General features: G+C 24.1%; 11 protein-coding genes across 11 annotated transcripts; 3 read left to right on the top strand and 8 right to left on the bottom strand. All coding sequences in view use genetic code 6, as the record gives it.

Annotated features, from left to right (window-relative positions):
- Positions 1 to 104: 104 nt before the first annotated feature.
- On the top strand, positions 105 to 1,508 carry TTHERM_00346610 (kinesin motor catalytic domain protein; the record flags this gene model as incomplete). The annotated part of the gene is made up of 1 exon (XM_001018508.2): positions 105 to 1,508. One exon carries the CDS (start codon positions 105 to 107, stop codon positions 1,506 to 1,508), a length of 1,404 nt encoding a protein of 467 aa, XP_001018508.2.
- A 372-nt stretch (positions 1,509 to 1,880) lies between these two features.
- TTHERM_000346609 (kinesin motor domain protein) lies at positions 1,881 to 2,960 on the top strand (the record flags this gene model as incomplete). Its single annotated transcript, XM_012798227.1, has 1 exon — positions 1,881 to 2,960. One exon carries the CDS (start codon positions 1,881 to 1,883, stop codon positions 2,958 to 2,960), a length of 1,080 nt encoding a protein of 359 aa, XP_012653681.1.
- A 1,197-nt stretch (positions 2,961 to 4,157) lies between these two features.
- On the bottom strand, positions 4,158 to 5,263 carry TTHERM_00346600 (hypothetical protein; the record flags this gene model as incomplete). Its single annotated transcript, XM_001018507.2, has 2 exons — positions 4,158 to 4,214; positions 4,286 to 5,263. The coding sequence occupies 2 exons, from the start codon at positions 5,261 to 5,263 to the stop codon at positions 4,158 to 4,160; spliced, it is 1,035 nt and encodes a 344-aa protein (XP_001018507.2).
- A 305-nt stretch (positions 5,264 to 5,568) lies between these two features.
- TTHERM_000346599 (hypothetical protein) lies at positions 5,569 to 6,501 on the bottom strand (the record flags this gene model as incomplete). The annotated part of the gene is made up of 1 exon (XM_012798226.1): positions 5,569 to 6,501. One exon carries the CDS (start codon positions 6,499 to 6,501, stop codon positions 5,569 to 5,571), a length of 933 nt encoding a protein of 310 aa, XP_012653680.1.
- A 1,935-nt stretch (positions 6,502 to 8,436) lies between these two features.
- TTHERM_00346580 (transmembrane protein, putative) lies at positions 8,437 to 10,300 on the top strand. Its single transcript, XM_001018505.2, has one exon. It carries the CDS (start codon positions 8,532 to 8,534, stop codon positions 10,065 to 10,067), a length of 1,536 nt encoding a protein of 511 aa, XP_001018505.2. The 5' UTR covers positions 8,437 to 8,531; the 3' UTR covers positions 10,068 to 10,300.
- Positions 10,301 to 11,042: 742 nt separating this feature from the next.
- On the bottom strand, positions 11,043 to 11,957 carry TTHERM_00346570 (polyubiquitin; the record flags this gene model as incomplete). The annotated part of the gene is made up of 1 exon (XM_001018504.1): positions 11,043 to 11,957. The coding sequence occupies one exon, from the start codon at positions 11,955 to 11,957 to the stop codon at positions 11,043 to 11,045; it is 915 nt and encodes a 304-aa protein (XP_001018504.1).
- A 954-nt stretch (positions 11,958 to 12,911) lies between these two features.
- On the bottom strand, positions 12,912 to 14,066 carry TTHERM_00346560 (polyubiquitin; the record flags this gene model as incomplete). Its single annotated transcript, XM_001018503.1, has 1 exon — positions 12,912 to 14,066. One exon carries the CDS (start codon positions 14,064 to 14,066, stop codon positions 12,912 to 12,914), a length of 1,155 nt encoding a protein of 384 aa, XP_001018503.1.
- Positions 14,067 to 15,062: 996 nt separating this feature from the next.
- Positions 15,063 to 15,749, bottom strand: TTHERM_00346550 (polyubiquitin; the record flags this gene model as incomplete). Its single annotated transcript, XM_001018502.3, has 1 exon — positions 15,063 to 15,749. The coding sequence occupies one exon, from the start codon at positions 15,747 to 15,749 to the stop codon at positions 15,063 to 15,065; it is 687 nt and encodes a 228-aa protein (XP_001018502.1).
- A 947-nt stretch (positions 15,750 to 16,696) lies between these two features.
- Positions 16,697 to 17,383, bottom strand: TTHERM_00346540 (polyubiquitin; the record flags this gene model as incomplete). The annotated part of the gene is made up of 1 exon (XM_001018501.1): positions 16,697 to 17,383. The coding sequence occupies one exon, from the start codon at positions 17,381 to 17,383 to the stop codon at positions 16,697 to 16,699; it is 687 nt and encodes a 228-aa protein (XP_001018501.1).
- A 1,685-nt stretch (positions 17,384 to 19,068) lies between these two features.
- TTHERM_00346530 (polyubiquitin) lies at positions 19,069 to 20,712 on the bottom strand (the record flags this gene model as incomplete). Its single annotated transcript, XM_001018500.1, has 1 exon — positions 19,069 to 20,712. The coding sequence occupies one exon, from the start codon at positions 20,710 to 20,712 to the stop codon at positions 19,069 to 19,071; it is 1,644 nt and encodes a 547-aa protein (XP_001018500.1).
- A 1,091-nt stretch (positions 20,713 to 21,803) lies between these two features.
- Positions 21,804 to 22,490, bottom strand: TTHERM_00346520 (polyubiquitin; the record flags this gene model as incomplete). Its single annotated transcript, XM_001018499.1, has 1 exon — positions 21,804 to 22,490. One exon carries the CDS (start codon positions 22,488 to 22,490, stop codon positions 21,804 to 21,806), a length of 687 nt encoding a protein of 228 aa, XP_001018499.1.
- Between the last annotated feature and the right edge of the window lie 230 nt (positions 22,491 to 22,720).

Below are 22,720 nucleotides of genomic sequence, written 5' to 3'. Positions count from 1 at the left end.
ACATATTTTTTATCTGTTAGAAAGTCTAATTTTTTCTGTTGATATTAAATAAAAGGATTGTAAATTTTAAGATATAAAAAATCTGAAACAATTGCAATAGTAAAATGACAACAAGAATCAAAGTAGGAATACGTGTAAGACCTTTTCTTGATTCAGAAAAAGAAAAAGGATATGCCAATTCAAGGGTATAAATAGATGAATAAACAAAAGAAATTATGATAGCTGAAGATGGTAGGAGAGAAAGAAAGACTTTCAAATTCGATTATGTTTTTACACCAAACAATAATTAGCTTTAGGTATATGAATAAGCAAATATAGACTATCTCTTGAATAAGGTTGTAGAAGGCTATCACTGTACCATTTTTGCATATGGCCAAACAGGTTCAGGAAAAACTCACACTATGGAAGGATATGAATACGAATTAGCTCCTCCTAAAGAAAGTAATAAAGAAGGAGGAAATAGTGCACCAAAGCCAAGGCCAAAGCAGCATTAAAATCCTGAGCGATTTGGTATTATTCCAAGAGCAGTAAGTGCTTTATTCGATAAGCTTAAGGCAAAAGAAGGCGGAGAATTTAATGTCACATGCTCTTTTTTATAAATATATAATGAAAAAATATATGACTTATTAAACCCTAATTCAATTAAGTAGAATAGTGCAGATGGTACTCCCGTTTTAAGCTAAGGACTGCGCTTGCGTTGGAATTAGAGAGATTAGTTTTAAGTAGAAAATTTATTTGTCTTTGACTGTAAAAGCGCTGAAGAAGTCATGAATTTTTTCCATTATGGTATAAGAAACCGTGTTACTGCTTCTCATAAATTAAATATGGCTTCAAGTCGTTCACATACAATATTAACTTTAAAAGTAGAATCAATTGATTTAAGTACATAATCGAGTTCTTTTAGTAAGCTAGAATTAGTAGACTTAGCAGGTAGTGAAAGAATAGGTTAAACTGGAACGGAAGGGAAGTTAGCAAAAGAAAGTATTGATATCAACAAGAGTTTATTCATTTTAAGATAGGTAATTACTACTTTGAGTGACATTCACCGCGTATCAAATAAATAAAAAGATTAATATCAGCATATACCCTATAGAGAGAGTAAATTGACTTCTCTTCTTAAGCAATCAATTGGTGGTAATAGCTATTGTCTTATGCTTGCATGTATAAATCCAAATGATTCCTTCATAGATGAAAATATTTCCACTCTGAACTACGCATCAAAAGCTACATATATTAAAAACGAACCTATTAGAAATGATGATCCTAAAAATAAAGTGATCAAAGATCTTAAACAAGAAAATAACAGACTTAGATTTGAACTTGATAAAGCAAATTAGCATATTCAATTCGTTACCAATCTTAATAATAGTGGAAGTGGTTTTTCTTCTAACCACCCTCCTAATTGTTGTTTGCCAACTTGTTAATATGGAGGAGGTGCTTAACCATCAAGTGAGTTAACTCCTTCTTAGAAGGCAAGAATGAGCATAGCAATGGCAAATTAAGAGTGAATCGAGGGTTAAGGCTCTGACACATCCTCAACCAACCAAAACAACAATAATCTTAATGGCAATAACAATAATGGAAATAATCCTGCTAGTTTAAACAACATTAGTAAATTAGATAGTTCTCAATCCACAGTAAGAGAGTCTTCTACAAATTTTTCTAATTTAAACTAAGCAATTGCCTAAAATGGAGGTGGATAGAACCAAAATGCTATTGCTTAGTTATAGCATCATTCGTTTATACAATAGTAGCAGCTCCTATAAAGGATTAACACTCTCTAGCTTTAAAACTAATAATTGTAAAATTAAAATTTAATTAGAATTTAAGGTAATGGAGACTATGATCACTTTAGTGATAGACTAATAGAAAGTATTGCAATGGTGAGAGATCTCCTAGTAAATAATAAAGAGCTAAGAGAAACAACTGACCAAGCAATAAAGAAAAGTGAGATATGTGAGAAAGAACTCTTCCATCTGTAGCGTGAAAATCAAGATCTCCGTGATCGTATATAACATCTTAAAAATGGTGGATAATTAGAAGATTTTAATTCAACCTTTTCATATGGAGGAGGTTTAAATGATGATGAAAATGCTAACCCATTTGTGAACTAACCTCTTTCCCCATCTATTAATTGGAAAAATATGTCAAAAAAAGATCTTATACAAGAAATCCTTGCTCTCAGAAGAGATAAAAAGATACTTGAAAGGAGAATTTTAGGAAATGAAATAGATCGCTCTACAATAGCAAGTAACTCCCAATCTAACTCCATTACAAATCCACCATAAAATTTGATTCGTATATAAAATAAAAGAATATCTAATAACAATTCTCCTGTAAAATAACATTATAGTTCTGTAGGTAGCTCCCAATAAGCACCTCTTAGTCTTAGCAGAAAAGTAAGCTAAAATAACAATAATAGCAGTGCTAATAATAATAACGGTGGCAATAATGGAGCTCAAAATAATAGCAGTAACAATCCAAATGGAACTCCGTTTTAAGGAGATTCATTACCAACCAATTTCGGAAGATATACATTTTATTAAAACATTTCGAATAATAACAGTAATTTTAACAATAATAACTCAAATAATAACAGCATTAATTTCTTTTCAGATGATAATTAAACAGCTCATAGATAAAATCCTAATCATAGCTTTTCAGCTAATATTTCCCCATAAAATTTAATGTAATCATTTAGGCACACAAATTTATTGCCAAGACCTTTAATGTCTAATGTATCACCAAACAAGAGATAAAACCCTTAATTCTAGTCAAGTTAAATAGATGATTTCAGCAATCAAAGATAGAATTATAATATCAATACAAATCACTTAACAAATCGCTCAAATAGTATAAAATAAAATTAACAATTTGTCCCAATAGTTAACCAATAATAACACCACTCTTACTCTCAATCTAGATCTTACAACCCTAATAATGCATCATTTTAGCATTGAGAATAATAAATAATTTGGCTTGATTAGATAAATAAATTGCTATTTAGATTCAGCAAATCATAAGAAAAAACTAAATTTATTTTGCAAAAATTAAAATTTCATTATTACTTAAAAAATATTTTAGAGATGAAAATTTAAAAAAATATTAGTTTAATTAGTTCGCTGTTTTTTATATAGATTCAATTTAATGAAAAATTTTGTTAGATTCAAACAATAAATATTATCATTAATACCATGTATATTATTGTCATTATACTATTAATTTCTTAATTAATTAATTTTACTTTATTTAAAATGTTATTATATATCTAAATCATTTTATTATCAATACTTATTTTCTGTATTTCTGTTAAAAAAACATCAAATTTTTAAAAAAATTTTAATATTAAAAGATTCATTGATTAATGTTAATTTAGAATTCTTAAAAAATAAAATTAAAACCTTAGAATTATTAAATTTAAAAATAAACTTCTCATAATTATAGTGTTTTTTAATTCTAATTTTATTCAAATTTAAATATTTTTGTTAATAAGTTTGGTGTAGATAAAGATACTTTAAATTTTTGAAAAATATTTTTATATAATTTATTAATTTATTCAAACAACTGAAATATCACAGACGACTAGCCTTTTAGGCTTTATAAAAATTAAATTTATTATATTTTATAACTTTTTATTATATTCTAAATTATAATTATGCAATTCAATATACAGCTCAAGTGATCTTAACTTGTCCATTAATTTAAACTAATTTACTATTTATCTGAGAAAAAATGGTTCAATCTTAAAACTAAATTTTATATCTAAAAATAGACATTAAAGCAGTTTGAGGTTTTCTAAAGAATTCCATAACTAAACTAGCTCATATTACACTAATCTATTTTAACCTAGATTTAGCACTAAATGAAGAAGTTTTTTTAAAAAACATAAATTAGAAAATAAGTGCTAAAATACATTTTGTTTTCCAGTCTTACATTCTTCAAAAATCAAATTTAGTTTTTATAGATTGTCTAAATATTTAAACGATTCACTAAAGCTAAGTAATATATTAGGGCTGATTTAAGCTTTATAAAAAATGATTTCCATTATTTACAACTTTGAAAATTTTTAAAAAGATAATGATAGTTATTCTAATGCATTTTGTTTAAAATAAATGTCATATAAATGAATATTAAATTATTGCAATTATTCTAAACACTCAAAGCTCTTAAAGAACTATTAGAAATATTATTTTTATTTATTTGAATCCAATGAACTATTTTAATTTTCCTTATTATTTGAATGATCGAAAATTTCTAAATCTAATCTTAAAATTTATATTTTTACCATTTTATTTAATGAATCGGCTAATAATTCAATAGTTTTGTTATAAACTTGTTAATTTCCATGAATAAAAAAGCCAAATTTCGTTATATTTTCTAAGCTTTTAAATGAATTGGCTAAATGACTTGCTCCTATATCAGAAATATTATTTTTAGGGCCTATTTTTATTCTTACTTTTTTCAAAATTTTCAAGTTAAATATTCCTTTTGCCAACCCTTCACATCCATAATCTCCTATTTTTGCTTTATTGAATCTTAAATAAAGCTTGCTTAGTTTATTAAGAGGTTGTAAACAAATACCAAAATAATAAACAGTATCAGGAGAAATTTCATTTTCATCCAAATTTATATTAAGACTTTCTAAATTCTTTAGTTTAGAAATACCACTTGAAAGACTGTATAGAGCTGAGTTATTTAAATTATTCTATGGGAAACTTAAGTACAATTTTTGAAGCGATTCTAGATATTGAATTTCTTCTCCAAGCTGCATAGAGTGAGTCCAATTAGATGTCCTTCTTAAGAAAAATCTGAGTGATTTTAAATGCTGTATATTTTTAAAACATCCTAAAATATCAGAGTAAATCTCATTATTAAAATGTTTAATATTTAAAAGATAGAGATTAAAAGATTCTAGCTTATGTAATTATTTTAAACCTTCTAATACTCCTATTATGAAATTGCTTGTAATTTAGTCTCCTGCAGCTATCTACAGATGGTTCAAATTTTCCAAACTTTGAATTGATTTTCCAAATTTTATTTCATCTTATTCTTCTATATCGCTGAAGCCTTCAGCGTGAATCTAATAATTAGTAATCTACTTTAAACTCAATAGTTCTATTGAGGCTATATTAGCATATTTACTATGTAAAAATTTTTGAAAGAATATTTTTAAATGAGTGTTTTATAAATGTTAGCTTTTATTTAAAGATTTCTTAAAATCATTTTCATGTAAAGATTCAGTAACATAAATAATTTGCTTCATTATATCTACTTACTTACTTACTGATACTTTAATATTTTATAATTTTTTAAGATTCGCAAATTAAAAAAATACAAACCAAATTTTTAAAAAACTAATCACAAAAGTAAATATTTAAAAAATATATATTAATTATTATAAATAAACTCTTCTTAAAAATATTTAAATTTAAAACAATATTTTAAAGTTAATAAAAATGTTAAAGTTTATTTTATTTTGATGAGCTATTTCTAAATATAATTAGTTTTTATTAAAAAAAGAAAAATTATTTAAATCTTTGTATTTTTTCAAATTTAATATGCATATAATCATATATGCAAACACACATAAATGATCTAAAAAATCCTCTGTTATAAGTTATTCAAATAGAGATAGATAAAAAATTGCACTTATTTACATTACCGTTTTTATATATTGAATAAAATTAGATTTAGAAAAATAATAGCTAAAATAAAATTCTTCTTATTAGTAGTCACATTTTAGAGGTAAACTGATATTAAATCACTTATATAAGAATAGAAATTAACTCTCTTAAGAATGGGCAAAAAGACAATAGGATTAATAATTTAGGCTTTTTTTTACTACTTATATAGTCTTTTAAATGTATATTTAATTGTCATAATGTTTAAGGCAAAATACTATCCCTATTTTATTGTATTTTGCGTTTTATTTGGGATTGATAAGTTTATTACATTAGTTGTAATCAACCGACGCCATCTACTTTTCTTACTTTTTGATACATTTTAATTAGGATTTCTATATTTGATCTTTTTTAAAGATCTTCCTTTCAGTGTTTAGTATGCTAGAATATTATGCCTTTATGTGAGAATATTCCCTCTTCTTTTGTCATAACTAATAATTTTTTTTGGTTGTGGGTATTTAGTTAAGGTGGATGTACATGAATATAATTAAATAATTGCTTATCTAATATTTCTCTTAAGCCTATTTTTTGTTGTGATCTTAACTACTTAAAACAATAGAATTCTAATTAATAGAAAAAATTGGAAGTAAATATTGCCTTAATTATTGAATTATATTTTAAGTATTACGTCTTACTATATATCAATTTCTAGCCTCATTTAGTTTAATGATAAGCAGGGAAATAATATAGGCTGCTGCTATTTAACCGTATTAATTGTAAATTTACTATTTTTCCTCTTTTATTCTCCACCTTTCGAATTGGTTATTAATGCAATTTACTATGTAATTGACTAATTTGTTGTATGCACTTTTTACAACATTTATGGCCATGAAGAAATAAAGTCACAAGTATCATAGGCTCCTCTTCATAAATCGTCTATGATTATACAATATTTTAATGCATTTATTAGGTTGATATTACTTCTTTCGTTTGGGATACCTATTGAAAATAATTATTCAAATAAAAATCATAACAAGCGAGTGGGAGATAAGATAAAATTTGTAAATTTTATAATAGCTACCGCTTTATCAATTCTTTATTTAATTTATTTTTTGCCCCAATTATATTGCTTCATTTTCAAAGTGAAGATATTTATACTTAAAAGGATCAAAGATATTCAATCACTAGTAAAAATGCTTTAAAAAAGAAATTAGCAAATCATAGTTCTTTACATAGACATTACTAGACAAAAAGGATAGTTTAAAATCAAATGTTTACAAGAAAGGTTGTTAGAACCAGATTTTTGCTCTGAATAATGCAGATATATTTTTGATTTACAAATCGAATTGGCGTATTGGCTGAATACATCAACTATAGTGAAAACAAACATATCTGAATATTTTTGTAGTTGCCTTTGTGAGAAAGTTATAAGCACAATTTAAACAGTTCATTTTAGTATTACAAATTGCATAGTTTCTTGCATAAGATAAAGGAAAATAAATCCTGATTTAGTTCTATATTATAGATATTTTAATGGTTTCTTATACGATTAATTAACTATAACGATAGAAAAGCTATTTAAGGAAGAATTAAAATAGAACACACTATTCATTAAATCAAGAATCTTATCAATTTTAGTTTTTGAAAAGAATTTAAAGCACTTTATGCCATTTTTACCTACAAAGGTTTTATATGATTTAAACGAGTGAAATAAATATCAACAGTTTTAACCAATTAAACGACTCACAATTTATATTTATCAACACTCAATAAAAAATAAACAGACTTATTAATTATAGAATTGTAAGTAAAATAAATTAATTATATAGAGTAGAATCAATTAGACAAATTTTAGTTATAATTTTATCAATAGTAAGACTTTATGTGACGTATTTGTTGAATGTTTTTGTAATATTAAACAAACTCCTTTTTCATATTTTTTGTTTTTGAAATCATTTTGAATTTATTCACAAATATTGGACATTTTCCTTTATATTGTAATATCTCAAGCAAATAAATATTTAAATTTTCTCCACTACTTTACGGGTAAAAGTAAATAAAATTTTGAAAATATTATCAATAGATTTTATTGATAGATTTAAACAGGTTTCAGATTATTAAAAGCAATTCATATAATTATGATTGATTGTAATATACCAACTTATAAATCTGTAGACTTTTAGAATCAAAAATATCCTTAAAAAAAACACCATATAGTGTTATAATTTGCAATATCTCCCAAATTTAAATGAGTAGTTCAAACACCAAAAACGAAACAGATAATGATTTTAACAATACTCTAACCTATCTTACATTTAGAAAAAACTCTAAATCAAATTATGTAAGAAAAAGATAACTCTTTAAATCAAAAATATTTGAAATAACTTAAATTTTTAGTAGCATTTTGCTTTGAATATTTAAGCGAATAATGGTAAAAGCTTTTCTCAATCATTAAATGAAAATAGAATAATTTTATTTTTAACAGTAAATAGCTTGTAATGAAGCTGTGTAATTTAAATATATAATTATGTATAACGCTTGTTAAGAATGGAGTAGAAAGCTTTACTCAATGTGATTTCGACTATGAATCAAAAACTAACAAAATTGATAAATCAACTAAAATTTAAAAATAAAGTAAATGATGTTTTCTTTCTAGTTTTTAGTTTTGTAGTAAATTTTTTTACAGTGTATGGGAGAAGCCCTTTCAAAAAAAATAACAAAATCTGATAAAAGTAATAAAGAGAGGTAGGAATACTTAAAAGCAATAAGATTAAATCCAGTTTTTTTGTAATTGTTTGATAACTTGTTATTCTCTTTAAAGTTAACTAATCAAATTAAGGTAAAAAAATAAAAAAAACAATCTAACAAACTAATATAAAATAGCTCAAAAGAATCAACAAAAAGAGAAACATGAAATAAACAGACAAAAAAATATTAATTTGGCTTTCTTTCATATTTTATATGATAAATATAGCCAACATTCTTTTAAGTATAGCTCTTTTTTTGAATGGCGAAATGGCTTATTTTATTGTCTTTTGGAGTTTGTTCAGTATTGATAAAATAGTCACATTTATCTTTGGTGTAATAGGAAAAGGAATGTATGGATTTGTATTTTGGATAAGCGATATACTTCAATTAGGATTTATTTTTATCATGTATTCTAAAAAAGTTCCCTTCACTCTTGAAGGAGCTCTTTTGACAAAGCTATTTGGTAGAATATTTCCTTTAATTATTTCAGAGTTGATCATATTTTTTGGATGCGGATTTTTATTAAGACCTGAAGTCACTTTGTACGTTTAAATACTAGCTTATGTCAATTATGTTCTCTTTTTAGTGCTTGCTATCCTCATTTTGACTCTTATTTCTACTTCCTTCCCTAAAAAACTTAATTGCTTCTTTGAATATTTGATAACTATAAGTTCATACTATCTCACTTTAGCTTCTCTTCTCTAATTTTAAGATCTATTTGGAGTCAACTTAGGATTTTATTACTTATCTTTTTTCCTTATTAATATTGCTATCTTTTGGATAGTGACACCTCCTTAAGAATTGAAAGGTTTAATGTTCGAAAATATATTCTCCCAATTTTTAGGTAATACACTCCTTAATTCTTACTTTAATCATACTAAAGTTGTTGCTAATAGAAATACTGCTCTCATCTAATGCACGACTGTAGTAAGTTATCTCAATTAATTAGTCAGAATCTCTCTTCTCCTCATTTTCAGCTTTGATTTCTATGTTGATACATTAACAAAACCTAATTAGTCAAGTAGAAATATAATTTGTTTGACTAATATCTTCCTATCCGCTATTATGAGTGCTATATATCTGATTTACTACTTTAAGCCTGTTCTCAAACAAATATTTTGCGTAAAAATCTTATTAATTAGAAATGTAGTTGATATGCAGAGGGCTATAAAATATCTCCAACAAAAAAATAAACACCTAGAAGTCCTATACATTCAGATTTATTCCCATGTAAATGGATAAATTTAATACTTCCCTCACCATAAAGTAGTAGAAATAGATCACTTTTGTTCAGAAACCTGCTTTTTCTCATTTAAGCTCCTGCAAGAAATAGGAAACTAACAGAATAAAAAAATTGAAGTTTATGATGATGGTTCAATTAAAATTTTTTGTAAGTGCTTCATGATGAGACTTCTCTCTGAGCAATCTAATATAATTCCATCTATTTAGAGTGAAATATCATATAGAATTTAAAATAGCACATATATTTTCAGCAAAATTATGCTCGAAAGATATACCAATGGTTTTGTTCAAGCTTTATATACATAAAAGATTCTAAAATAAAACATTGATTTATTTAATGTATCTCCTATTAAGCATTTAAGATCTAATATATTCTCCATAAACGCTTACTACAAGCATATAAAAGACTAAATGATTTTCCAACCAAAAATCATATTATACGACTTATATGAATGAAAAGATCAATAAACAAATTAACATAAGAATTAATTTTGAAAATTCTTATTTATTCTTACTTCTTATTAACAATAATTAATTTATCAATTATTATCTATAATTAAATCCTTATAATAACTATTTAAATTTATCATAACTAACTATAAGTATATGATTTATTCCAAACTACTTTATTACATTTGTGTATTTTATAATTTAATTATTCATATTTATTTCAATTTATCAAAATAAACAACCTTAAATATTAAATATTTTAATAAAAACTTTGAAAATATTTTTTCTTCTTTCTTTTTATTAAAAAAAGTTACTTAGCCTTCACTTATTTGATATTTTAAACATTATTTAACAAAAAAAGTTAAAAATTGAATTAAGCTATTTAAAAAAAAATAAATCTAAGTTATATGACCGATTAATTTGTTTATTCTAATTTATTTCTAAAAAAAATATATAAGACATTTCAAAAATAAAAAAAATTGATTTTGTGTTTATTTATTAAAGTTGATGGTTAAAAAGATTCATAAATAAATTATTTATTTTAATCTCTACAAACTAATTTTGCTGACCCTGAATCTTCAAATGAAAAGACAGTTTGATAATTTTATTATCAAATCGATGAAAAGAGTAATAGTAAAAATAAAATTCTTAAATGTATTTATTTCTTTGTAAATAATAATAACATTTTAAACCAAAAAATTTATATTTATCATACACATTTTATTTAAGCAGTTAATTTAAAAGAATTTATGAATAAATGTGTAATAATATAAATCAAAGTATTCAATAAAAAGTGTTAAAAATTTCAATTTTTATAAAGTTGTTCATTACTTAAAATGTAAAAATAATTAAGATAATTTTATGATGAAGTAAAATGTCTAATTAACAAATACTCAAATAAAATATATTTGTACAATTAATTAAAATAGATTTATATTTTATGAGCAATTATAAATTTTTTTTATATGCTTTCTGATTTATTCAACCACCTCTCAATCTTAAAACCAAGTGAAGAGTTGATTCTTTTTAGATATTGTAATCAGAAAGGGTTCTACCATCTTCAAGTTACTTTCCAGCAAAAATAAGTCTTTGTTGATCAGGTGGAATTCCTTCCTTATCTTGGATTTTAGCTTTAACATTTTCAATAGTATCAGAAGCTTCAACATCTAAAGTGATAGTCTTGCCAGTCAAAGTCTTAACAAAAATTTACATACCACCTCTAAGTCTCAATACTAAATGAAGAGTTGATTCCTTTTAAATGTTATAATCAGAGAGAGTTCTACCATCTTCTAATTGCTTGCCAGCAAAAATAAGTCTTTATTGATCAGGTGGAATTCCTTCCTTGTCTTGAATCTTTGCCTTCACATTTTCAATAGTATCAGAAGCTTCAACATCTAAAGTGATAGTCTTACCAGTCAAAGTCTTAACGAAAATTTGCATACCACCTCTTAATCTCAAAACTAAATGAAGAGTTGATTCCTTTTAAATGTTATAGTCAGATAAAGTTCTACCATCTTCTAATTACTTGCCAGCAAAAATAAGTCTTTATTGATCAGGTGGAATACCTTCCTTATCTTGGATCTTAGCCTTAACGTTTTCAATAGTATCAGAAGCTTCAACATCTAAAGTGATAGTCTTACCAGTCAAAGTCTTAACGAAAATTTGCATACCACCTCTTAATCTCAAAACTAAGTGTAGAGTTGATTCTTTCTAGATGTTGTAATCAGAAAGGGTTCTACCATCTTCGAGTTATTTACCAGCGAAAATAAGTCTTTATTGATCAGGTGGGATTCCTTCCTTATCTTGAATCTTAGCCTTAACATTTTCAATAGTGTCTGAGGCCTCTACGTCTAGAGTGATAGTTTTTCCAGTTAAAGTCTTAACGAAAATTTACATAATTAGGTTTCTTTATTAATATTAATTTGTTTGATTTCTTTTCTCTCGAATTTTTAGTTTTTTTAATTTTTTTGAGTTATAATGAATTACAAAAAACTAAATTAAATAATTTTTAAAGAAGAGAAGAATATATGTTGATAGAATCTGATTGCAACAAAAGAGACGTAATAAAAGCTTTCTACTACATATATTATTTATAGATGTTACGAATTTTTCTGATATAATAAGCAAATAAGAAATAGAAGATTTATAAAAATAACTGATAGTTATATTTTATTTAATTGTCTAGTTTTTTATTTTGTTTGTTTAGTTATTAACAAATTTAGCGAATAAACGATATGAAGTGTCTTTAATCTCCAAATATAAAAATGTGCAGAATTAAATTGACTAAATTAAACTAAAATATTTTATTAATATTTTTAAATAAAATTATTTAATATTTAATTGTTTTTGAATTATTATATTTAAAAACGCTCTAAACTTTAATAAAAAGATTATTTTTGAGAAAATAAATGTTATTTTTAAAAAATATTTATTTATTGAACAAATAAATTTAGAATAATGAAACCTAGCTTTTAAATTAATCAAATATATCATATTTCCTCTAATTTTGAAATTTCTAAAAATTTAAGAGGTACCTAGTAAAATTTTTTAGTTATAAAAAGTTTTTGAAATTTAGGAGGTAGGAGTAAATAATTAAATTATTTTAGATGCAATTTCTTAAATGAAAAATTATATTTTGCAATATATTTTTTAAATAACTTTAAGAATTAACATTATAAATCTAAGTTTTTAAAAGTATAGTTTCTAAATATGAAATATCATTTTTCAATTATTTAATAAAATATTTACAAAATATTTCAGATTAAAAAAAATAATTTTATACAAAATATATGCTTTTTACTTATAATCAATTCACAAACACATATTTGTAAACAATTATCCATATTTATTTCATATACTTATATAACCACCTCTTAGTCTTAAAACTAAGTGAAGAGTTTACTCTTTTTAGATATTGTAATCAGAAAGGGTCCTAGTATCTTCGAGGCATTTACCTGAAAAAATCAGTCTTTATTAATCAGGAGGAATTCCTTCTTTGTCTTGAATCTTAGATTTAACATTTTCAATAGTATCAGAAGCTTCAAGATCTAACGTAATTGTCTTACCAGTCAAGGTCTTAACAAAAATTTACATGCCACCTCTCAATCTTAAGACTAAATGAAGAGTAGATTCCTTTGAAATATTGTAATCAGAAATAGTTTTACTATCATCAAGTTGTTTACCAGCAAATATCAGTCTTTATTGATCAGGAGGGATTCCTTCCTTGTCTTGGATCTTGGCTTTAACATTTTCAATAGTATCACAAGATTCAAGATCTAAAGTAACCGTTTTACCAGTCAAAGTCTTAACGAATATTTGCATACCGCCTCTTAATCTCAAAACTAAATGGAGAGTTGATTCTTTTTGTATATTATAGTCTGATAAAATTTTTCCGTCATCAAGTTGCTTGCCAGCAAAAATTAGTCTTTATTGATCAGGTGGAATACCTTCTTTGTCTTGAATCTTAGATTTAACATTTTCAATAGTATCAGAAACTTCAAGATCTAACGTAATTGTCTTACCAGTCAAGGTCTTAACAAAAATTTACATGCCACCTCTCAATCTTAAGACTAAATGAAGAGTAGATTCCTTTGAAATATTGTAATCAGAAATAGTTTTACTATCATCAAGTTGTTTACCAGCAAATATCAGTCTTTATTGATCAGGAGGAATTCCTTCCTTGTCTTGTATCTTAGCCTTAACATTTTCAATAGTATCACAAGGTTCAAGATCTAAAGTAACAGTTTTACCAGTCAAAGTCTTAACGAATATTTGCATACCGCCTCTTAATCTCAAAACTAAATGGAGAGTTGATTCTTTTTGTATATTATAGTCTGATAAAGTTTTTCCGTCATCAAGTTGCTTGCCAGCAAAAATTAGTCTTTATTAATCAGGGGGAATACCTTCCTTATCTTGAATCTTAGCCTTAATACCTTCGATAGTATCTGATACCTCCAAGCCAAGAGTAATAGTTTTTCGAGTTAAAGTCTTAACAAAAATTTACATTTATTTTTTAAAGAAAATTATTCTTCTACTGTTTAATTAGCTGTTTATTTGTTTTATTTTATTTTATTTTATTTTGGTTTTTTTAGTTAATTAATATTAATATTCTTTAAAAATTAATCAAAATTTAAAAGAAGACAAGAATATATATTGATATAATCTGATTGTAGATAACAAAGATTAATAAAATCTATCTACTTCAAATGTTATTTTTTACTAATAAATAAGTATTGAAAAACAAAATATAATCAGAAAATAAAAGGTTTAACAAAAATAGAATAACCAAAATCAATGTTAAATTGTCTTCTAACTTTTAAGTTCTCACATAATAAGGGATTCAATTTTTAAAAAAAAATAATCTAAATAATTTTTTTACTTAAATAATCCTAGAAATTTTAACAAAACATTTTTAATTTAATAAAAATTACAAATAAATTCTTTAAAAGCATTTCTTAAAAATAAAAAATACATTTATACAATAATACTTAAAGTTTTAACATAAATGCCTTGTAAAAAGTTTAAATAATATATTAGATATGCAAAGATATTTTAAATTCATTATTTTTTAAGTTTTCGAAAAAACAGATTTATTTTCAGTAAAAAAATATATAATAGAGATTGTTTATGATTATGGAAATAAATAGATGACTTATCAAATTTGATTTTTTTAAATAAAAAACGCCTTCTATTGATTTTTACACTTTCAATAAAATTGGGTTGAAAATAATTTAATAAAGTTTAAATCATAACTAATCAGATTTAAATACATTTTGTTCTTTTTGAAATAAAAAAAGACTAATGCTGAATTTTTTCAAAGTACCTTAAAATTGTAAGCACTTTTAGGCAAATTATGAATAAATAATAATTTTTTTATGAATAATATAAAACAAAAGATACTATAAATTAATTAATTTTAATAACTTTAATCTTTTAATTTACTAATGTAAATGCATATATTTTTATACTTATAAATTTATAATATTTATTTAATATATTAAATCAACCACCTCTTAATCTTAAAACTAAGTGAAGAGTTGATTCCTTTTAGATGTTATAGTCAGATAAAGTTCTTCCATCTTCAAGTTATTTACCAGCAAAGATAAGTCTTTATTAATCAGGTGGGATTCCTTCCTTGTCTTGAATCTTAGCCTTAATATTCTCAATAGTATCAGAAGATTCAACATCTAAAGTGATAGTCTTACCTGTTAAAGTCTTAACAAAAATTTACATACCACCTCTCAATCTCAAAACTAAGTGGAGAGTAGATTCTTTTTAGATATTGTAGTCAGAAAGAGTTCTACCATCTTCTAATTACTTGCCAGCAAAGATAAGTCTTTATTAATCAGGTGGAATACCCTCCTTATCTTGAATCTTAGCCTTAATATTTTCAATAGTATCAGTAGCTTCAACATCTAAAGTAACAGTCTTACCTGTCAAAGTCTTAACAAAAATTTGCATACCACCTCTTAATCTCAAAACTAAATGTAGAGTTGATTCTTTTTAGATATTATAGTCAGAAAGAGTTCTACCATCTTCTAATTACTTGCCAGCAAAGATAAGTCTTTATTAATCAGGTGGAATTCCTTCCTTGTCTTGAATTTTAGCCTTAACGTTTTCAATAGTGTCTGAGGCCTCAATATCTAGAGTGATTGTTTTTCCAGTTAAAGTCTTAACAAAAATTTACATAATTAAGTTTTTTTTAATAATTAGTTTTTAATTGATTTATTTGTTTATTTTAACTCTTTTTATTTATTTTATTTACAATTATTTATATTAATCTTGTGAAATTAAAAAAGTTTTTAAAGTTAAACAGAATATGTATTGATATAATCTGATTGTGGTAAGTGTGAGATAATCAAAATTATCTATTACATATATTATCTTAATCTAACTTGAAAGAATTTTACTATTTATTAGATAATTTGAGATAGAAAACTTAAAAAAAATAGATAAAATTTATATTTGATAAACAGTCAATTTATTAAATTCATAAAGAGGAAAATCTAAATTATTTTATCTCAAGTTTTCAAAATAAAAAAATAGATTAAATATTTTAAATAAATATTAAAATTTATTATTATTTTTATTGAAAATTAATATTGATGATTTTAATAACAATCTTATTAAAGAATAATATAAAAAGTATTTTAAACATTAAAGGTATTATATGTATATTTTTTAATATTATACCAATCGTTAGTTAAGTATTACAAAGAAATATTCATATTTAAAATTAATATCTTCTTTTTTAATACAATTTAAATGATTAATCAATATAATTATCAATCAGACTTATAATTAAATTTACTGTATATAACAATAAATTATATAATATTATTATTCATTCATACAAAATATTTAAGAACTCTATCATTATGTTTTTATCACTCATATCATTTAAATTTTTATTTTATTTTTTTGGGATTTTTTATTTTTTATGAACCTTTCAAATATTTTTTAATTTAATTTTATCAAAAAAATTCTTCATGATTTAAAAAAATATCAAAAATATTTTAAATTAAAATTAATTATTATCTAAAAAATATCTATAAGTTATATTTCATTCACTAACAGAAAAATATATAATCATCATTATTATCAAATTTATTTTAATATTATTTTGAAAAATTTAATCAACCACCTCTTAATCTTAAAACCAAATGAAGAGTTGATTCTTTTTAAATATTGTAGTCAGATAAAGTTCTACCATCTTCTAATTACTTGCCAGCAAAAATAAGTCTTTATTGATCAGGTGGAATTCCTTCCTTGTCTTAAATCTTTGCCTTCACATTTTCAATAGTATCAGAAGCTTCAACATCTAAAGTGATAGTCTTACCAGTCAAAGTCTTAACGAAAATTTGCATACCACCTCTTAATCTCAAAACCAAATGAAGAGTTGATTCCTTTTAAATGTTATAGTCTGAGAGAGTTCTGCCATCTTCGAGTTATTTACCAGCGAAGATAAGTCTTTATTGATCAGGTGGAATACCTTCCTTATCTTGGATCTTAGCCTTAACATTTTCAATAGTATCAGAAGCTTCAACATCTAAAGTGATAGTCTTACCAGTCAAAGTCTTAACGAAAATTTGCATACCACCTCTTAATCTCAAAACTAAGTGTAGAGTTGATTCTTTCTAGATGTTGTAATCAGAAAGGGTTCTACCATCTTCGAGTTATTTACCAGCGAAAATAAGTCTTTATTGATCAGGTGGGATTCCTTCCTTATCTTGAATCTTAGCCTTAACATTTTCAATAGTGTCTGAGGCCTCTACGTCTAGAGTGATAGTTTTTCCAGTTAAAGTTTTAACGAAAATTTACATAATTAGGTTTCTTTATTAATATTAATTTGTTTGATTTCTTTTCTCTCGAATTTTTAGTTTTTTTAATTTTTTTGAGTTATAATGAATTACAAAAAACTAAATTTAATAATTCTTAAAGAAGAGAAGAATATATGTTGATAGAATCTGATTGCAACAAAAGAGAGGTAATTAAAGTTATCTACTACATATATTAATTTTAGATGAATCTATTTTTTTGGATATTATAAGCAAAAAATAGAAGATTGTTATATTTTATTAAAGTGTCTACTTTGTTATTTTGTTTTCTTATTAACTAATTAGGTAAATAAACTATATGAAGCAACTTTAAATTCCAAATATAAAACTATCCAGAATTAAATTGAATACATTCAACTAAAATATTTTATTAATTTTTTAAGTCAAATAACTTTATATCTATTTAATATTTCATTGTTTTTAAAAGATTATGTTTAAAAGATCAAAGTTGTAAAATAAAAAATTATTTTTGAGAAAGTAAATATTATTTATTTTTGCAAAATAATTATTTATTGATAAAGTAAATTTAAACATATGAATGTTAGCTTTTACATTAATAAAATATATAATATTCCCTCTAATCTTGCAACCCAAAAACAAAAGAGGTTCCTATTAAAAATTTTTTCTTAAAAAACTCTTTAAAATTTAGGAGGTTGGAATAAATAATTAAGTTTTAAAAGTAAAAAAAATATTTTTTTTTTTGTAAATTCATTTCAATTTCTTAAATTAATCATTAATTTTTACAAAGTATTTTTCTAATAACTTTAAGAAAGATGAGCTTTAAAATCTGTTTTAGCTTGAACAAAAGAATATTCATTCAATCAAATTAGTTAACAAAATTAATTTTAGATTATTCTTTCAATATGAGTGGTTGGTTTTTTTATTATTAATTTTTCTAATGATTATAAAAATAAACATTAGACACTTTTTATCTCTTACTTTTTTAGATGAATGAGACTCGAAGATACGAGAAACAAGGTAGCAAAAAAAAAGTAGTAAAGCAATATTTTTGATCCATAAGTTGGAAAACAAAGCTTATTAAGGGAATATAGTATGTTGCCAAAGAATTGAATAATATAATTTACATTTTGAAATGATTCTTTAAAAAATAGATAAATATTATGATTAGATTACTAACTAGTATATTTTTTGAAATCTACTTTATTTTCTAATCATTTTGAATTCTAATTCTAATTTGAAATATTTTTTTGTTTTTTTCAAATCTAAAACAATTAAAGCTTTCTACTTTTTAATAAATAAAGTGATTTTTTATTGAGTAGTTTTAAATTTTATATTATGAGGTAGTACATTAAGTTATATATTTTTTTAAACTTTAAGATAGTTAAGAGAAGGGATATTTTTGATGGTTAAGCTATATTTAATAAAATTAAATAATATCAAATTTTATGATTTTTAAATAATCTTATGAATAAATTTAATTTCCATACAAGCATATTTGAGTTTTTTGAAAAATATATCATTAACACCATCAAAGAGATAAGAGAGAACATAAATCATAAATTACATATAAATTAAAAATTAACATTATAAATCTAATTTTTAAAAAGTAAAATATGAAATATCATTTTTCAATTATTGCATAAAATATTTAAAAAATATTTCAAATTAAAAAAATAAGTTTACACAATATGTTTTTACTTATAATCAATTCACTAATATATATTTGTAAAGAATTATATATATTTATTTCTTATATTACCACCTCTTAGTCTTAAAACTAAGTGAAGAGTTGACTCTTTTTAGATATTGTAATCAGAAAGGGTCCTAAAGTCTTCAAGGCATTTACCTGAAAAAATGAGTCTTTATTGATCAGGAGGAATTCCTTCTTTATCTTGAATCTTAGATTTAACATTTTCAATAGTATCAGAAGCTTCAAGATCTAAAGTAATTGTCTTACCAGTCAAGGTCTTAACGAAAATTTACAAACCACCTCTTAATCTCAATACTAAATGAAGAGTTGACTCCTTTTAAATGTTATAGTCGGAGATAGTTCTGCTATCATCAAGTTGTTTACCAGCGAATATCAGTCTTTATTGATCAGGTGGAATTCCTTCCTTGTCTTGGATCTTTGCCTTAACATTTTCAACAGTATCACAAGGTTCAAGATCTAAAGTAACAGTCTTACCAGTCAAGGTCTTTACGAATATTTACATTCCTCCTCTTAATCTCAAAACTAAATGGAGAGTTGATTCTTTTTGTATATTATAGTCTTATACAGTTCTTCCATCATCAAGTTGCTTGCCAGCAAAAATTAGTCTTTACTGATCAGGTGGAATACCTTCTTTGTCTTGAATCTTAGCCTTAATGTTTTCAATAGTATCAGAAGCTTCAAAATCTAAAGTAACAGTTTTACCTGTCAAGGTCTTAACAAATATTTACATACCACCTCTTAATCTCAATACTAAATGAAGAGTTGATTCTTTTTAAATATTGTAATCAGAAAGAGTTCTGCTATCATCGAGTTGTTTACCAGCGAATATCAGTCTTTATTGATCAGGTGGAATACCTTCTTTGTCTTGAATCTTAGCCTTAATGTTTTCAATAGTATCAGAAGCTTCAAAATCTAAAGTAACAGTTTTGCCTGTCAAGGTCTTAACAAAAATTTACATACCACCTCTTAATCTCAATACTAAATGAAGAGTTGATTCTTTTTGTATATTATAGTCTTATACAGTTCTTCCATCATCAAGTTGCTTGCCAGCAAAAATTAGTCTTTATTGATCAGGTGGAATACCTTCCTTATCTTAAATCTTAGCCTTAACATTTTCAACAGTATCAAATGGTTCGAGATCTAAAGTAACAGTCTTACCAGTCAAAGTCTTAACAAATATTTGCATACCACCTCTTAATCTCAATACTAAATGAAGAGTTGATTCTTTTTGTATATTATAGTCTTATAGAGTTCTTCCATCATCAAGTTGTTTGCCAGCAAATATTAGTCTTTATTAATCAGGTGGAATACCTTCTTTGTCTTGAATCTTAGCCTTAATGTTTTCAATAGTATCAGAAGCCTCAAAATCTAAAGTAACAGTCTTACCTGTCAAGGTCTTAACAAAAATTTACATACCACCTCTTAATCTCAATACTAAATGAAGAGTTGATTCTTTTTAAATATTGTAATCAGAAAGAGTTCTGCTATCATCGAGTTGTTTACCAGCGAATATCAGTCTTTATTGATCAGGTGGAATACCTTCCTTGTCTTGAATCTTAGCTTTAACATCTTCGATAGTATCTGATACCTCGAAGTCAAGAGTAATAGTTTTTCCAGTTAAAGTCTTTACAAAAATTTACATTTATTTTTTAATGGAAATTATTATTTTACTGTTTAATTAGCTTGCTTATTTTATTTTATTTTATTTTGTTTTGGTTATTTTTTTTAAATTAATTAATATTAATATTCTTTAAAAATTAATCAAAATTTAAAATAAGACCAGAATATATATTGATAAAACCTGATTGAAGATAACAAAGATTAATAAAATCTATCTACTACAATTGATAATTTTAACTAATAAATAAGTATTAAAAAACAAAATATAATCAGAAAGTTAAAGATTTAATAAAAATAGAATATCTAAAATCAAAGTTAAATTGTCTTCTAATTTTTAAGTTCTCGCATAGTAAAGAATTAAATTTTTTTAAAATATACATTAAAAATTGTCTATATTTAACATCCTCATTCAGCAAAAAAGTGCTCAATTTAGAGAGATGTTCAAAATACGTAGGTGCTCAATATAGGAAGGTTAAATTTAATGAAATTTTTTATCAAAAACATAGGACTTTAAAAATCGCTCAAATTTAGAGAGGTACATATACAATTATACTTACTGTTTTAACATGAATGATTTGCAAAAAACTTAAAAAATATAATAAAAGATATGCAGATATAATAATAATTAATTATTTTTTAAGATTTTGAATATCTAGACTTATTTTCAGACATATATATTAGTTAATAATTATATAAAGTTTTATGATTGTGGTGATAGATATATGATTAATCAAATTAGAAATTATTTTATTCAAAAAACTTTGATTTCTCCTATTTTATGATAAATTTCTTATTAATAAAATACTACTTCTATTGATATTTGCTTTCAATTTAGTTTTAATTGGAAAATATTTTATAAGGTTCAGCTTTACATAAATTTTGTTCTTTATTGAAATAAAAAAAATTAATTGTAATTTTTTTCAAAATACCTTAAAATTGAAAGCACTTTTAGGCAAATTATAAATAAATAATAATTTTTTTATGAATAATATAAAACAAAAGATACTATAAATTAATTAATTAATTTTAATAACCTGAATCTATTAATTTACTAATATAAATGCATATATTTTTTATACTTATAAATTTATAATATCTATTTAATATATTTAATCAACCACCTCTTAATCTTAAAACTAAGTGAAGAGTTGATTCCTTTTAGATGTTATAGTCAGATAAAGTTCTTCCATCTTCAAGTTATTTACCAGCAAAGATAAGTCTTTATTAATCAGGTGGAATTCCTTCCTTGTCTTAGATCTTAGCCTTAACATTTTCAATAGTATCAGAAGCTTCTATATCTAAAGTGATAGTCTTACCTGTTAAAGTCTTAACAAAAATTTGCATACCACCTCTTAATCTCAATACTAAGTGAAGAGTTGATTCTTTTTAGATATTGTAGTCAGATAAAGTTCTACCATCTTCTAATTGCTTACCAGCAAAAATAAGTCTTTATTGATCAGGTGGAATACCCTCCTTATCTTGAATCTTAGCCTTAACGTTTTCAATAGTATCAGAAGCTTCAACATCTAAAGTAACAGTCTTACCTGTCAAAGTCTTAACAAAAATTTGCATACCACCTCTTAATCTCAATACTAAATGTAGAGTTGATTCTTTTTAGATATTATAGTCAGAAAGAGTTCTACCATCCTCTAATTACTTGCCAGCGAAGATAAGTCTTTATTAATCGGGTGGAATTCCTTCCTTATCTTGAATCTTAGCCTTAACGTTTTCAATAGTGTCTGAGGCCTCAATATCTAAAGTGATTGTTTTTCCAGTTAAAGTCTTAACGAAAATTTACATAATTAAGTTTTTTTTAATATTAAGTTTTTTAATTGATATATTTGTTTATTTTAACTCGTTTGATTAGTTTTATTTACAATTATTTATATTAATCTTGGGAAATTAATAAAGTTTTAAAGTAAAACAGAATATGTATTGATATAATCTGATTGTGGTAAGTGTGAGATAATCAAAACTATCTATTATATATATTATCTTAATCTGACTTGAAAGATTTTTACATTTAATTA

The sequence above is a fragment of the Tetrahymena thermophila genome (genome assembly GCF_000189635.1).
Source record: "Tetrahymena thermophila SB210 genomic scaffold scf_8254597, whole genome shotgun sequence".
In the NCBI taxonomy this organism is placed as follows: Eukaryota; Ciliophora; class Oligohymenophorea; order Hymenostomatida; family Tetrahymenidae; genus Tetrahymena; species Tetrahymena thermophila.
This window is presented reverse-complemented; position numbering and strand designations above follow the sequence as displayed.